At 46.4% G+C, this 15,966-nt stretch overlaps 2 protein-coding genes across 2 annotated transcripts in view; both read right to left on the bottom strand.

The window, feature by feature from the left end:
• Positions 1–15,966, bottom strand: part of LOC120672785 (strigolactone esterase D14-like) — a 62,681-nt gene that overhangs the window by 34,083 nt on the left and 12,632 nt on the right. The window lies entirely within an intron of this gene.
• Positions 3,041–5,047, bottom strand: LOC120672781 (F-box/LRR-repeat protein At3g26922-like). The gene is made up of 3 exons (XM_039953368.1): positions 3,965–5,047; positions 3,692–3,835; positions 3,041–3,591 (listed from the first exon to the last, which is right to left on the bottom strand). The coding sequence occupies exons 1-3, from the start codon at positions 4,928–4,930 to the stop codon at positions 3,226–3,228; spliced, it is 1,476 nt and encodes a 491-aa protein (XP_039809302.1). The 5' UTR covers positions 4,931–5,047; the 3' UTR covers positions 3,041–3,225.

Here is a 15,966-nt window from a genome sequence, read left to right as displayed (position 1 = left end):
ATAGTTAAAATGTAGTGTGTTTGCACCTGGAGGGTGATGAATGTTTGGTATTGTTCGCCTCTCTGTTGCTGTCACTTTATTTCGATATGATGTTTGAGTTTTCCTAATCATACTTTTAGAGAAGGTGCTGCTACCACTTCCACTTGGCAATACGTCTTCTACTGCTTCCAGAATTTTTAGCTAAGCACAGTTGCTGGTGTCTGCTTGATTTTATTTTCAACAAGACTTGGTTGCTGTTGGCTACCCTTTCGGCTGGCATCTGTTTCTACTTCGAGCTAATCTTATTATGTTAGAGAGTATAGGTCCTTGTAGTTTCTTGTGCTTGAACATGCATACTGGCTATTTCAGGTAATCTTTGCTCTGTGCTGCTACTCAAACACTGATGCTCCCCCATTTAGCTTCTCATTTTGTTTTTATTTGATGGACTATTGCCCTTATCCAAAGCTACCGTTTTTCTTGTGTGATCCGTTCACCGTTACGGCAATAGCACGTTAATAAAGTATTTTTGTGACGTGAAAGACTGTTTATGAATTTCTGAACGGAACTGCGACAAAGTTTGTTTTGGCTGCCAGCCTGTCACTGATTAGCAGTACAGCAAGTTGCGGAGAAACGAAATAAGATTATATGATGAGCAACAAGACGGCTAGCTCATAAGTGACGCAACACACACCTTTGTTCTTGAGTAAGCACAACAGGTACAATCTTCAATTGAACCACGGAAACTAGTCAAGTAGAATCACACAACAGGCTGAAAAGAAAAATACAGATAAACACAATCACACAACATGCAACAATACTTTTACTGAAGTTGTTGACATACACGTAACGTAACAATACAAAGCATTTCCGTACCAACTCTGCTCAGCGTACAGTAAATATCCACCGAGAAACTAGCTAGGGACAACACTAATAAGTACTCAACTCAGGAAGTCAGGAGTCACTATTGCAGATTACCAAGTGCAGTCTTTCCAGAGCCGTACCGGCAAATCTGGAGGCCCTGTGCGAAACTATGAACTGGGCTCTAGTGGACTAGTAATAACTACTATAAAAATAACATATACTCCCTCCTTCTCCGTTTATAAGGCATGGTGGAACATGACACGGTCTTCTAAACAACACTTTGACCATTTATTTATCATATATTATATCATTTTTGATTATAAGCTTATAATCATTGTAAACTATATTTGATTATGAATCCAATCATATGAAATTTGCATTATAAAAACAAAAATTTAATAGTCAAATTATTGGTCAAAGATGAGAAGGTTTGAATCTTGATATACGTGTATGCCTTATAAACTGGGAAGGAGGGAGTATGTTATAATATAGTGCATGTAAACAAGATATTTTAAGAATTATCATACCTATTCACTAGTATTTGGTGCAATGCCCTGATCAAGTGTCTGATTAAGAGGAGAAGAAACTTGTGGTTCCTTTCTAATAAATCTTTCCACTGCCCCTTTCTGAGATTGAATTAGTTCATCTACCCTTTGTTTCTTTTGACGCTTTTGATAACCAGATGGATATTTCTAGAAGACATGGCTAACAATAGAAACAACAAAATTAATAGATGCATTTGGAACTAGTAATTAAAAAGCAACATTGTGTCATAGATGTTGGGCGGAACCTAGTGCAGACGTGCAGGCCTGCAGACGAGAGATGTCTGGCCGTCTGGGCGCAGGGCGCCAGGCCACGCGATCGCAGAGCGCCGAGCGGGACGCCTAGGCGCAAGGCGCTGCGTCGCTCAATGCCTGCGACGTCGCCTGGGTGGAACCTGGCAGGGGCGGGCCCATTGAATTCAAAGGTATTCAACTGAATACCCATTATTTTTAGACAAAAATTTGGTATATATATAGAGTATACTCTATGTATATGATTCAAAAAAGCAAAAATAACCCAACAAACCAAACTACTATTGTCTCAATCTCTCTTTCGGCCCAAAAAACTTTAGCAGCCCAACTTCCCTCCACCACCGGCCCACATACCCCCAGAAGGCCCAAAAATAAGTTATCACACTGGTTTCCCCAAGGGCCAATCCCCCTTCCAGTCTCACGACGGAGCTCGATTGCTGGCCCCGTACCAAAGACACAATTACGAGGTCTTAGCACCAAGCATAATTAACAAGCTGCTGACTCCGATTCAATGTTCTAACCGGCAATTCCCATAGCGAGGAGACCGAAGGCAAGATTTTGCTGTTGGAGTCGTGAGCAATGCAAGCCAACCTGGGTGCCTTGTCGATGAGCTCCCTCGCGCCGTAGACGCCGCGGATGATGGACACCGGCTTGGTCTTGCTAACCGCCGTCATGCGCACAGACCCTGGTACGCGACCCACCTGCGCCGCAGCCTGCTGCGCGTGCGACAGCACCGAGTGGAGCGCCGCCGCCGCCACAAACGCTATCTCCGCCCCCGCCACAGCCAACCACGCGGCCTCGACACCTCTGCCTCCGGCGCCACCGCCGCCGTGAGGGGTTGGTAGTGGCCTGGTGCGAGCTGCGCTGCAGCCCGTACAAGAGCCACGTGTCCACCGCCTCCCTAGCCGGTGACGAAGCGCGGGGCATGCACGTTGTCCTCAGTAATGTGTTCGTGGGAGGGCAGGGGCCAGCGGGTAGAGGCGGCAACCTAGCGCGGTGTAGGGCGGCCCGGCGTAGCTGCGTAGGCGGCGCACATCTGCGTAGTGGCATACCAGTATACCGGGTGCCAAAAAAATTTGGCCCTTTAAAAATTTTGAATACCCAAAGCCCAAATCTTGGGCCCGCCCCTGGAACCTGGTGGCTGGTGCAGACGTCGCGACAGGCCTGTGTCGCCACTCGTGTCGGTCCCCGGCGAGCGGTGACGGCGGGGAAGCGGAAAGGACACAGTTTTCTCTTCTGTGATATATTTGGGGCACAGTTTGTTTTCTATTGGGCCAATTTACAACTAAAATAAAGCCTACTATATAACTATACTTGGTATACACGTTATATTTTTGGGACCCTGTGCGGTCGCACGGGCCCAAAAACAGGCCCGAGTCTTTCTAATTGTGACATGTCAAGAAGCATTTAGTCATTGCATGAACTATACACCTCTTCTGATCGACTTAGAACTGTACTCACACTTGTCAGAGTGACACAACATCATACAACATTCTAAGGTGCGCATAGCTAGAATACTGACAAAAAGCAACCGATCAGCTCCACAATATGCTAGAATTAATCATGGGCCATGTCATCACCTTGAGCTTCATCACCAATCAAAGGGATCACTTAAAGACAGATCTGATGCTCTCTGAAAGCACCAAGCACTGTCTCCATCACGGGCGACTGCCAAGAGAGTAGGGCATTCGCTAGCGCGTTGCGCCGTGGTTAGAGATTTCAGCTTGCTGAGCATCTCATCCACTGAGGCTTGATCTCCATTGGCCAACACAACCACTAGCTTCAGCAGCGATTGCGCTCTCTCTAGGACGAACTTGAGGAACGCGAGTTCATAGCGCTCCCCTCTGAACCTGTCAAACACCACCTTGGTGATGTGTGTCTCTAGGCAATCGATGGGGCCAACCTCCTGCCAGAACTTCAAATTGAGCTTGCCAGCAGGTTCATCAGCTTCATGAGACTGCAAAATGAACGTGTGTGTATATGTGGTTCGATTAACAACTGTCATACCAGAGATATCAAAATTACTGAATGAGGATAGGGAGTGAATGGAATCTCACCAGAACATGCAATGTCTCCACATTGGGGAAGCATCTCAGGAAGGCGGGCAGCATCTTGGCTTCCTTTCGGACTCCAAATCGCACCTTCAGGGCCAAGACCTTAACACTTGGAATCATGGTAGATGGGACCATCTTCGTTCCACTCTACCACACAATTATTGAGAACGCAATGCCATGGATTAAATTTCAAGCCAACAATCAAATTGATGTCACAGATGGATAGTGATATGTTATGTAACTACGTATTGGAGGAAGAAACGGAGAAAGAGATACCTCAATTACGGTGCCGCCGATCTGGAGCTGGTGGAGGCCTGGTTCAAGGTAGCCGAGCACCTTGAGCACGGTGGCGTAGCCAATCCTAACCCTGGTGCTGAAGACAGAGTCCGCCGGTTTGCACGGGAACTCCGGCCACAGGATTAAGCGCTGGAGGCACGGGGCGACGACCACGGCGAGCTCATTCGTCAGAGACCTCCACAGGACCAGGCACTGCAGGCTGCGGCTGCGGATCCGGACGTGGCTGGGCACGAAGAAGCTGGCGACGATGGCAAGCTTCTCAAGCACGGGGCTGCAGTCGAGCAGGTGGTCGATGCCCCTGGCGTGGATTCCGACGCTGCAGAGGCCGATCTCCTGGAGGCGGGGGAACACGGCGGGGCCGCACGGGAGGCCGGCGGCGTCCGGGAAGCCCCAGAAGGCGAGGTAGAGGGTCCGGAGGGAGGCGATGCGGAAAACGTCGGGCGGGAGGTGCAGGGCGGGGGGCATGGGGCGGTTGACGAGGACGAGGTCCTCGGCCCCGCCATCGGCGAGGCGGCGGAGCCAGTAGTCGAGCACGCCCAGGCGCGCGGCGAGCTCCATGCTGCAGCAGGTGAGGCGCACGCAGCGAATGGGGCCGCGGTGGGCGCCGATGGCGCGGGAGACGGCGTCGGTGGTGCCGAACCAGTCGAAGCCGCCGCCGCCGGGGAGGGCGCGGAGGAGATCGGAGTCGTCGAGGACGAGCGGCGCGGAGGCCCAGACGCGGCGCCAGCGCCTGGAGAGCGCGGCGGTGCGCGCGGCGTCCTTGGCGGGGAGGCGCGACACGATGTCGGCGAGCACCGCGTCCGGGAGCCGGCTGATGCGGTCCTCGGTGCCGCCGCCGCCGTGGCCGCCGGGGGAGGGGCGGGAGCCACCGGCGGTCGGGTAGGGCGGGGCGGGGAGGCAGGTGAGGACGGCACGCATGACCTCCTCCACCTTGATGAGCGCCATTGCCAAGAGGCAGAGGGGACGGGAGGCGAGCACGGCCGCGGAGAGGAAAGGAGGAGGGTTTTCTGGGGGCAGTGGCAGGTGGGCGCCCGAGTCGGGATCGGAGCTCGCGTGCTGGGGCTGGGGCTGGGGCTGGGCGGCGGTGGCTTCGGCTCGGCCGCTCGGGGCCCTGCCTGGTGGCCGAAATCAAATGGGGAAAGCCAGGTTTCCTCGCAGGCCCACCTGCCAGTTAGACGGAAGACTATGGACACTGATTCGAGTACGGTAGCCAACTGCTAACACTACGACCGTTCGGAATAATCTGATGTCCCCAACAAGAATTTGTAATTTAAACAAAAGCCTAGGGAGTACTAATCTATACTGCTGGCAGTGGCGGAGGTAGAATGAGGGACAGGGGGCTAAATCAATGGAGTTGTTAATTTGCATGAAAATGTAATGATGATTTAAAATTTTTGCTACAGTATTTTAAATGTGATTAGTTGCTCTTAGGGGGCTGGAGCCCCCCAGCCCCCTGTGGATCCGCCGCCGACTGGCGGCACATGTTGATTGTTGCGCACATTTTCGCTCACACCTCGCAGGCACGTTCAGCGGGAAGTGCAGCAAAAGCAGGAATGAGAATCAACCAATGGTAATGCTTGGTAAGTGATAACAATTGTCGGCACATGGTTGATGAGCTTTTTGCCATTTTGCCAGTTCAAAGAACTGGCTTCGCCAGTTTGCCACGTCAAAGAACGGCTTCTCCGATTCACCATGTGAAATGTTGTAACTTTGATTGTCTTGCCATTTTGCTCTAATACTCAGCAAGGCTTACCCGACCAGTGGGTATATCTTAGCCCACACATCTAGACATGCAAGGCTTTTGGCTCGTGGTTAGCTTGCAGAAAACAGCGACTAAAGTAATTCCTCACTTTCCTTATTTTAGCCCAAGTTCTATATAAATTAACATAGTCTAGTGTTTGCATCACCAAATCTAGAGCAAACAAAGTGGAACAATAAGCGATAATTCATATGTCGTCAACATAGGTATAACTATTTTTCCATCACCACACTATGCTGCGACGCAGTGACCAAGGTGCTCATATCCGAGAGCGACTGACGGCGAATCGATTCGATTTAACCTTGCAAGGTGGACCTAACCAACACGGCACACATTAGCCCCGTCGGACCACGCGCACCAACTTTTCCCCTCCCTGTCTCGAACTACAGAACCGCCCCACCTGCATATAGTCAGCCGAGCCCTACGAGAGAACACCAAAAGTAAACTCATGCATCCCAATTCTCCGCGGCCACTCGACTCGCCCTAAGGGGTGGGTAGAAGTTTTGTACTTCTGAAGCAAGGCAGTACTCGGCTTACCGGTTTCGACTACCTCCTACTCTCGGCATGCGGTTAGTATAGTTCAAACATGATCAGCAGGGCCAACAACGGCTCGGTTCTTAACCGACACAAGCGGAACTACACCTCTCCCGCTCTGTCTCAGATTCTATTCTTTCTTTCATTTCAAGACTTTCTGTAAGCATCTAGGCCCTCTAGGTATGTTTCGGTGATTAATGACAACTATTATTGTGACTAATGAGTTTGTGCAGCTTAATGAAACATTATCGCTCATTTGGTCATATGTTAAAGAGGCCCCTCAATTTTATTATTCAAAAAGACGATCTCGGTATTGAACTCAAATATACAACAAGACTAAGGATCTTTCTAGTCCTAAGTGTCGCAAGGTTGAGCAGGACACTTAGATTAGTATAGGTTTTATAGTTTTGTAGAGATCGCACTATTAAGAGGGGTTAAGACCAAGTAACTTGAGCATGGACATGGTTAATCAAAAATGGATGCACACTATGGTCACTCAGGTTCTAAGAAGTTCAAATAAGTGGTTTTCAACTTATATCTAAATAATATTTGGATTTCATTCAAGACTCAAATCAGAAAAGGCAAAATCAGAAAAAGTCTATACACCGGTTTAACCGACGCCTCCAATTTTCTATACGTCGGTTAAACGCAGTTATCAGAGTCTGGACAAGTACTTTCACCGGTTAAACCGACGTTATGGAAGTTGAATACGTCGGTGTAATGGAGCAAAAGCTGAGGCAAAGTCTATACACCGGTTAAACCGACGATGTTTGAAATTAACGTCGGTGCATTAGTCCAGAGAGTTGGTTTTCCCAGGGATTTCAGAAGTTATACTCACCGGTTAAACCAACGTTGGATTTGAGTTAACGTCGGTGCAGTTGTCCAGAGAGTTGATTTTTCAGTTGATCAGTGGACAACTACACTCACTGGTTAAACCGATGATACGTCGGTTATCTGCCCAAGTTGTAACGGCTAGTTTTCCAAATGGGCAGTTTACATTCATCGGTTAAACCGACGCTAGCTATTGGAGGTTCGTCGGATTAACCGGCGTTAAGTACTTTTCTGGCAGCTTTTCTCCAACGGCTCTATTCGTGTGAGCTGCCTATATATACCCCTCCAATGGGTCATTTTGAGCTCTCTTGACACCAGGCAACATTCATACACTCATACTATTGTTGAGAGCCACCTTGAGCTTCATCTTCCATACATTTGTTCATTCAATCATTCAAGAAGCAAGACTAAGGACTTGAGTAGAGAGAAGCTTGTGTGCATCCGTTCTTTGTGATCGGTTCTTGCTCAAGTGAAGGCCCTAGCTTGTTACTCTTGGTGATTGGCAGCACCTAGGCGATCTTGGTGATTGAAGGTATTTCTTCCGGAGCTTGCCAAGGATTGTGGGAGCCTGAAGAAGTTTGTACGTGGCTTGAGCTCCACCACGCCGGGATGGTGAACGGAGACTCTTAGTGAGCGCCCTCGTCTCGGTGACATGGGAGGTGACAAGACTCTTAGTGAGTGTCACAACGTGGATTAGGGGTGTGTGCCAACACATCGACACCACGGGAAAAAAATCCGGTTGTCTCTTGCCCACTCTTTACTTTCAAGCACTTACTTTCATGCAATTATTCATGTGCTTGAACTTAGAGATCATAACTTAGCTCTACCTTACTTAGTTTCATACCTTGTTATATCTTTGGTAGCTTGTGTAGTGTGCTTAGTTAGCCGGTTGGTGAATTGAGCCTTACTAGTATTGCATAGGTTAAGGTTGCTTTATTTTGTCTTAGAAATTTGAAAAAGACCCAATTCACCCCCCTCTTGGTCCATCAATCCTTACAATTGGTATCAGAGCCTCGTTGTTCATTTGGATAATTAGGCTTCACCGCCTAGAGCTATGGCCAAGATGGGTGGTTCGCCGCCTCACTTCGAGGGCAAGAACTTTGCCTATTGGAAAGTTCGCATGGCCGCATATATTGATGCGATTGCCCCCGAAGTATGGTTAGCGACTAAGACTGGGTTCATCGGAAATCCTACTCTCGAACAATTAAAGTGGAATGCAAAAGCTAGAAATGCAATTTTTGAAGCCATTAGTGATGAAGTCTTTGCTAAAGTAAATGGCATGGACTTAGCAAGTGATATTTGGAAAGAGCTAATTGAAATTCATGAAGGCTCCACAAAAGTTCATGAACAAAAATATCACTTGTTTAGAGCTAAGTATGATTCTTTTAAAATGCTAGCTCATGAAAATTGCAATGATATGTATTCCCGCTTGAATGTCATTGTCAAGGACATTAATGCTCTTGAAGTATCTAAAATTGATAGTGGCTCCATCAACCGCAAGATTCTCAAGCTCCTTCTGAAGCCCAAGTACAACATCATCAATGCTATGCTTCAAAAGGAGAATCTTGATACGATAGAAGTGGGAGAGCTTATGGGCGAAATTCGCGCTCATGAAATGGGTATCCTTGGTATGTCCGAAGAGCCAACTACAAGTAAAACAATCGCTCTCAAAACCAAGGCCAACAAGCCTCGCAAGCTCAAGATGATCAAGCAAGAATCAAGCTCAAGCAATGAAGAGGATGATCATCATAAAAGTTAATCCGATGATGAAGATGATGGAGAACTTGCTCTCATGATGAGAAAGTTCACCCGCTTGAGTGACAAGATCAATAAGAAGGGTTACAACTTTGACCCTAAAAGAAGAATGTTCCGGCCAAGGGAAGATGTCAAGTACAAAACATGCTACAATTGTGGAGAAAAAGGCCACATCTCTCCCGATTGCCCCAAGCCGGATAAGAGAAAGAAGGACAACAAGAGCAAGCATCGCCATGATTCAAGCGATGATGATGAAGATGAAAAGAAGAACAAGAACAAGAAACTTAGGAAGAATAAGAGCCATGACAAGAAGACCAAGCTCTTCCCAAAGAAGAAAGGCCACACCAAGAGAAGCTTCTTGGTGGAAAAATAAGAATGGGTGACCGATGTCTCATCAAGTGAAGATTCAAGTGATGAAGAAGACATCGTCACCATCGCTCTCACGAATGAAGAACCATCGCTACCTCCACCTCCCATGTGCCTCATGGCAAAAGGTAACACAAATGTATGTGAGGTGGATAGTGATAGTGATAGTGATGATGAGCTTGACCCTTATGAGTTTACTAACCTCATTAATGAGTATACATCCGTTATCAAGAGGGAAAAGAGCAAAGCCAAGATTCTTGAGAGCACTCATGCCAAGTTAGAGCATGCCCACTCCGACTTGCATGGCAAGTACAATGACTTGCTCAAAAATCACAATGAGTCACTTGTACTTGCTAAGCAAGTTGAAGAGTGCCACAAAAAGCTTAAACAAGAGCATAGGGAGTTGGCTCACAAATATCAAGAACTTGAATTTGCCCATGAAGCTATTGACCCAATTCTTGAAAACTCTTTCAATGAAAATATTGAAAAGGTCAATGCTTCTACTTCATGTGATGACCTACTCATTGATGCAAGTGCTACTAATGTTGTGCCCGAGCTTGCTCCTTCTAGGGAAAAGGAATTGATGGATCAAGTGGCAAGCCTCAAGCGTAGTGTGGAGAAGCTCTCACGAGGAGAATACATCCACAAGGAAATTCTCTTCAACAATGCTCGGGACTATGGCAAGAGAGGTCTTGGTTCATTTCTGGAGCCAAATCAAGGCACTACTCCTTCTCCGGAGATCAAGACTAGCTTCATCAAGGAAGTTGGTTCATATTGCCAACATTGCCAAGTCACCGGGCACCACACTAGGGACTGCACCTTACCATCACGCCCTCTTCCCACTTTACCAAAGAATTACTCATCAATGTTTCAAAATAACTATTTTCTTTTGAGTAAAGTGAAGGGCAAGGTGAAGGCCAAATTCATTGGCAAAATCACTAAGGAGTCAAAGAAGAAGCTCCCCCAAGCAACTTTGAGTCCCAAAAGCTCTTGTCACACATGTGCAAGGCCCAAAGCTTGTTTGGGTTCCAAAAACTCAAAAGTGAATTCTCATGTGTGTAGGTGAACTACAAAGCCGGTGGAAAATATTTTGTACTTGATAGCGGTTGCTCTCAACACATGACCGGCAATGATAGCATGTTCACCTCTCTTGAAAACCCCGGCGATCATGAACATATCACCTATGGTGATAACTCAAGGGGAAAAGTTTTAGGTTTGGGTAGAATAGCAATTTCAAAAGATTTATCTTTTTCTAATGTCTTGTTTGTAGAAGCACTTAGTTTTAATCTTATTTCAATTGCTCAATTATGTGATCTTGGACTAACGTGTACCTTTGACAAGAATGGTGTTGTAGTAACTCTTGAAGAAGACAAGTCATTGGTATTCACGGGGTTTAGGCATGGCAACATTTACTTGGTGGATTTCTCTTCAAAGCAAATAAGCTCCATGACATGCCTCTTCACCAAGTCGTCTCTTGGGTGGCTTTGGCATAGAAGAATTGCTCATATTGGCATGAGCAACCTCAAGAAAGCCCACAAGAGAGGGATGATCACCGGCTTGAAGGATGTCACATTTGACAAGAACAAACTATGTAAAGCATGTCAAGCCAGAAAGCAAGTTGCAACACATCATCCTATCAAGACGATGTTGTCTACCTCCAAGCCGCTCGAGCTACTTCACATGGATCTTTTTGGTCCAACCACATACAAGAGCATTAGTGGTAACCTCTATTGCCTAGTAATCGTTGATGAGTTTTCACGTTATACTTGGGTCATGTTTCTAGGCGATAAGGGTGAAACTCCGGAAGTCTTCAAGACATTTGCAAGAAGAGCTCAAAGGGAGTACAACTCCCCAATTGTGAAGATCCGGAGTGACAACGGCACCGAGTTCAAGAATATGAGGATTGAAGAATGGTACGATGAAGAGGGCATCAAGCATGAGTTCTCTGCCACCTACACGCCTCAACCAAATGGAGTGGTGGAAAAAAAGAACAAGACACTAATCACTCTAACAAGAGCAATGTTGGATGATTATGGCACGTCCGAAAAGTTTTGGGCGGAAGCAATCAATACGGCTTGCCATGCATCCAACCGAGTGTATCCCCACCGACTCCTCAAGAAAACACCATATGAGCTCATCACCGGGAAGAAACCAAATATATCCTACTTTCGAGTCTTTGGTTGCAAATGCTTCATTTATAAGAAGAAAATGCTCGGTAAGTTTGAGAGTAGATGTGATGAAGGATTCTTTCTTGGTTATGCATCAAACTCCAAAGCATATAGAGTATTCAATCAAACCTCCGGGTTAGTTGAAGAAACATGTGATGTGGAGTTTGATGAATCTAATGGCTCCCAAGAGGAGATTGTTGGCTATGACAATGTAGGTGATGAGGAGATTGATGAAGCTTTGAAGAAGATGTCCATTGGGGATATCAAGCCAGAAGAGGTGCATGAAGGCAATGATCAAGGGGGAGGACCTTCCTCATCTACACCAAGCACCTCCATGGCACCCCAAGTGAATGAAGATAAAGAAAAAGATGATCCACAATCTCAAGAAAATGTTCCAACGCCAACACCCCAAGTCCAAGAACAAGAAGAGCAAAATATTCCACCACAAGCACAAGTCACTCATGATCCACCCCAACAAACATCCACGCATGTACCGCTAGTGAAGCATGGTCGTATCTCCAAGGATCATCCAATTGGTCAAATCATTGGTAGTCCTTCCAAGGGAGTAAGAACTCGCTCTAAGCATGCTTCATTTTGCGAACATTACTCGTTTGTTTCTTGTATTGAATCCACTAGCATAGAGGAAGCACTTGAGGACTCGGATTGGGTGATGGCCATGCAAGAAGAATTGAACAACTTCACCCGCAATGAAGTTTGGGTCCTCGAAGCTACTCCGAAAGATAAGAACATCATCAGCACTAAGTGGGTCTTCCGAAACAAGCAAGATGAACATGGGGTGGTGGTACGCAACAAAGCAAGACTTGTGGCAAAAGAGTTTTCTCAAGTCGAAGGTTTGGATTTTGGTGAAACTTTTGCTCCGGTCGCAAGACTTGAAGCTATCCGCATCCTTCTTGCTTACTCTTCACATCATAATATCAAATTGTATCAAATGGATGTGAAAAGTGCATTCTTAAATGGCGTTATTAATGAACTTGTTTATGTTGAGCAACCTCCCGGGTTTGAAGATCTGAGGAATCCTAACCATGTTTATAGGTTGCACAAGGCACTCTATGGGCTCAAACAGGCTCCAAGGGCTTGGTATGAGAGGCTTCGTGACTTCCTAATCATGCAAGGCTTCAAGATCGGGAGGGTGGACACCACATTGTTCACAATAGACGTCAACGGGGATCTTTTCATTTGTCAAATCTATGTTGACGATATTATCTTTGGCTCAACTAATGATTTACTAAGCCATGAGTTTGCTACCATGATGTCTAGGGAATTCGAGATGTCCATGATCGGCGAATTAACCTTCTTCCTTGGTTTTCAAGTCAAACAATTGAAGGAAGGGACATTCATCCATCAAGAAAAATATACTAAAGATATCATGAAGAAGTTCAAGATGGATGAATGCAAGCCGATCAAGACACCCATGGCAACCAATGGGCATCTCGACTTGGATGTGGATGGTAAACCGGTTGATCAATCCATCTATCGTTCTATGATAGGGTCTTTGCTTTACCTTACCGCATCTAGGCCTGATATAATGTTTAGTGTGTGCTTGTGTGCCCGCTTTCAAGCAAACCCAAAGGAATCACACCTCTCGGCTGTGAATAGGATCCTTCGGTATCTCAAGCACACCCCAAGCATAGGCTTGTGGTACCCCAAAGGCGCTAGCTTAGATCTCTTGGGATACTCAGATTCGGATTTTGCCGGAAGCCGTGTGGATCGCAAGAGTACATCCGGGGGTTGCCACTTGCTTGGGTGTTCTCTAGTTTCTTGGTCGAGTATGAAGCAAAATTCCGTGGTTTTGTCCACCGCGGAAGCGGAATATATAGCGGCCGGTGCATGTTGTGCCCAAATCCTATATATGAAGCAAACTCTTTTGGACTTTGGTGTGAAACTAGATAGGATACCACTCCTTTGTGACAATGAAAGTGCCGTAAAAATTGCCAAAAATCCGGTTCAACACTCTCGCACAAAGCACATTGATATTCGCCATCACTTCTTGCGTGATCACGAAGCTAAAGGAGACATATCTCTTCAAGGTGTGAGATCCGAGGAGCAATTGGCGGATATTTTCACAAAACCATTAGACGAGAGTACATTTGTTAGGCTAAGGAATGAGCATAATGTATTAGATGCGGCAAACGTCATGTAAGTTGCCATGTCATATAGAAAAATGCATACATATAGGACACTTGTCTAACCATGGTAAGATAGTGATGAGCATGGGTTTAGCTAGAGGTGGTGGTCCACTTGTTTTCCTCTAGGCTTGTAGAAAGGCTCATCATGAAGAAGCTTCCCGTGGGTTCAAACTTGACAAGTAGAACTTAAATTTTTGTTATGCATTTCTTGTCATATAGATGTGCACTTCATGTTTACTATTCTTTCGCATGTAGTTTTAGCTTGCACCATCATTGCATGCGTAAGGGTCACAAAGGAGATCACTTGATGAAAATGAGACTTGTTTCATATGCAAGATCTTAATTCATGAAAAGTGAAAAGAGCAAAGTGTTAGGTGCGTTATTGCCTAGTGAGCAATGTCATGATGAGTTTGAAGCTCTCTATCTTCAATATTCCTATGACAAGGCTCATACATTTTATTTGGCGCTGTCTCGCTTTGCGGCTTTTCCTTGTGTTCGAAAAGAAAAATTACTAAGCTCTATGCTGTCCTAAATATTTTGAGAGGTAAAGTCGCCTATGCAAGTCCATTAACTTGAGTTTAGTTGAATTTTATAAGTTTATTGGACTTAGCATAGAAGAGTGAGCTGAGTGAAGGTTTTTCGGGCTCACCGGTTAAACCGACGCTTAATGGATCTATACCCATCGGTTTAACCGGCGTTACTAAGTTTCTATCTCAGCTCAGCCAAACCAGGCGTTCAACCGGCGTATGCAAAAGTCATATCATCGGAACAACCGGTGAACACAACTCAGTTCTGACCTAGCAATCAACCGCCGATTTAAGTGTTCAACCGGCGAGTTCAAAATGCATATCCGGAGCTGAGAGACATGGAAAATATTATGAACCGCGGATATTTGAGCAGGAAGTTTCAGGCGATATGCCACCAGCCCACACCGCTCAATGATAGGAAAAGGCCTAACATAGCGAGGGGGCGAGCTTTCCCTTCACTCCGAATCGCTGGACTCCTTTCATTGGAGATACCTGCAAATAGACATGGTCTCCCACTTGGAATGTGATGGATTGACGTTTCTTGTCCGCATAACTTTTCTGTCGAGACTGGGCTATTTTCAAATTCTCCTGTATGAATCGGACTTGTTCTTCTGCCTCACTGACCATCTCAGGGCCGAACACACTTCTTTCTCCGGCTTCTGACCAATTCACTGGAGTTCTACACCTTCGCCCATACAATGCCTCAAAAGGAGCCATTTTGATGCTTTCCTGATAACTGTTGTTATAAGAGAATTCCGCTAGAGGTAGGCATTCATCCTATTTCTTGCTATAAGAGAGTGTAGCGAAAATGGCCTCTCATGCCATATTTCGATATAATGTTTTGGCGATTGATGACACACACAACACTTGCACTAATATATGTGTTAAGATGATCATTATCAGGTTTATAGGTCCAAGGGATGAAAAGATCAAAGACCCTAAAGAAACCAAGTCAAAAAGATCAGAACAGAGACAATTTACTATCACCGATTGAACCGACGATAGGCAAATTGTACTCACCGGTGCAATGGGCTCAGTGGAGACCAAGTCAGCAGAGTGCACCGGTGGAACCGACGACGGGAAAAATGAAGGCGTCGGTGCAATGGACCCAGAAGCTGAGGCTAGGGTTTAGCACCGGTTAAACAGACGATGCTCAAAATTGAGCGTCGGTGCAGTTGTCCAGAGACTCCATTTTTCGGGGGTTTCTGAGCTTGCACTCACCGGTTAAACCGACGGTGATTTAAAGAGCGTCGGTCGATTGATCAAGTAGCCGTTGGAAGACTAACGGCTAGAAGAAGGGAAAGTACACTCACCGGTTGAACCGGTGTTGACAAAACTAGAGCGTCGGTTTAACCGGCGTTAAGGAATTTTGTCAGCCTATCCCAACGGCTCTTTTGGGGTGTGTGGGCTATATATACCCCCAAGGTCAGGTCATTTGAGTGTGCTGGAGTTGCTAAAAGCTTACTACACTTGAAGAACACCTCCAACCACCATAGAGCTTCATTGTACATCATATAGGCTTAAGCACACTTGTGAGAGTGCTTAGTGCTTGATTAGGCTTAGTTCTTGAGAGAACTAGCTTGAGAGAAAGTCTTGCTACGGCAAGCATCTTGTGTACTCGTCGTGTGACCCTCCAACTTGGTGTGGAGCAGCAACGACACTTTGTGCGGGGAAGGAGACCCCTCTTGGTGAGAAGCTCTGATAGTGAAGACGGTGTCGTTGGTGACGCTTTGAGAGAGATGGTGGCAGTGGCCTTGTCTTGGTGACTTGGGGTCACATAGCCTTTGCTTGCCGGGAGCCTTGGTGGCGAACGCAAGACGGTGATCAAGCGAAGAGACTCGGCATCACACTTGTTCGTGTTGGACAAGTGGCCGTGGACGTAGGGAGGGACTTG

Source organism: Panicum virgatum, chromosome 5N (assembly GCF_016808335.1).
Source record: "Panicum virgatum strain AP13 chromosome 5N, P.virgatum_v5, whole genome shotgun sequence".
NCBI classification, from domain to species: domain Eukaryota; kingdom Viridiplantae; phylum Streptophyta; class Magnoliopsida; order Poales; family Poaceae; genus Panicum; species Panicum virgatum.
The sequence above is the reverse complement of the archived record's forward strand: the minus strand, read 5'-3'. Positions and strand labels throughout refer to the sequence as shown.

Bases quoted from the DNA above. Each gene is read 5' to 3' on its own strand.
- LOC120672781 (XM_039953368.1), bottom strand. From the start codon at position 4,930: ATGGCGCTCATCAAGGTGGAGGAGGTCATGCGTGCCGTCCTCACCTGC. The intron at 3,836-3,964 runs GTATCTCTTTCT...ATTGTGTGGTAG, and splicing joins TCGGCGGCACCGTAATTGAG to AGTGGAACGAAGATGGTCCC. The intron at 3,592-3,691 runs GTGAGATTCCAT...TTCATTTTGCAG, and splicing joins TGGAGACATTGCATGTTCTG to TCTCATGAAGCTGATGAACC.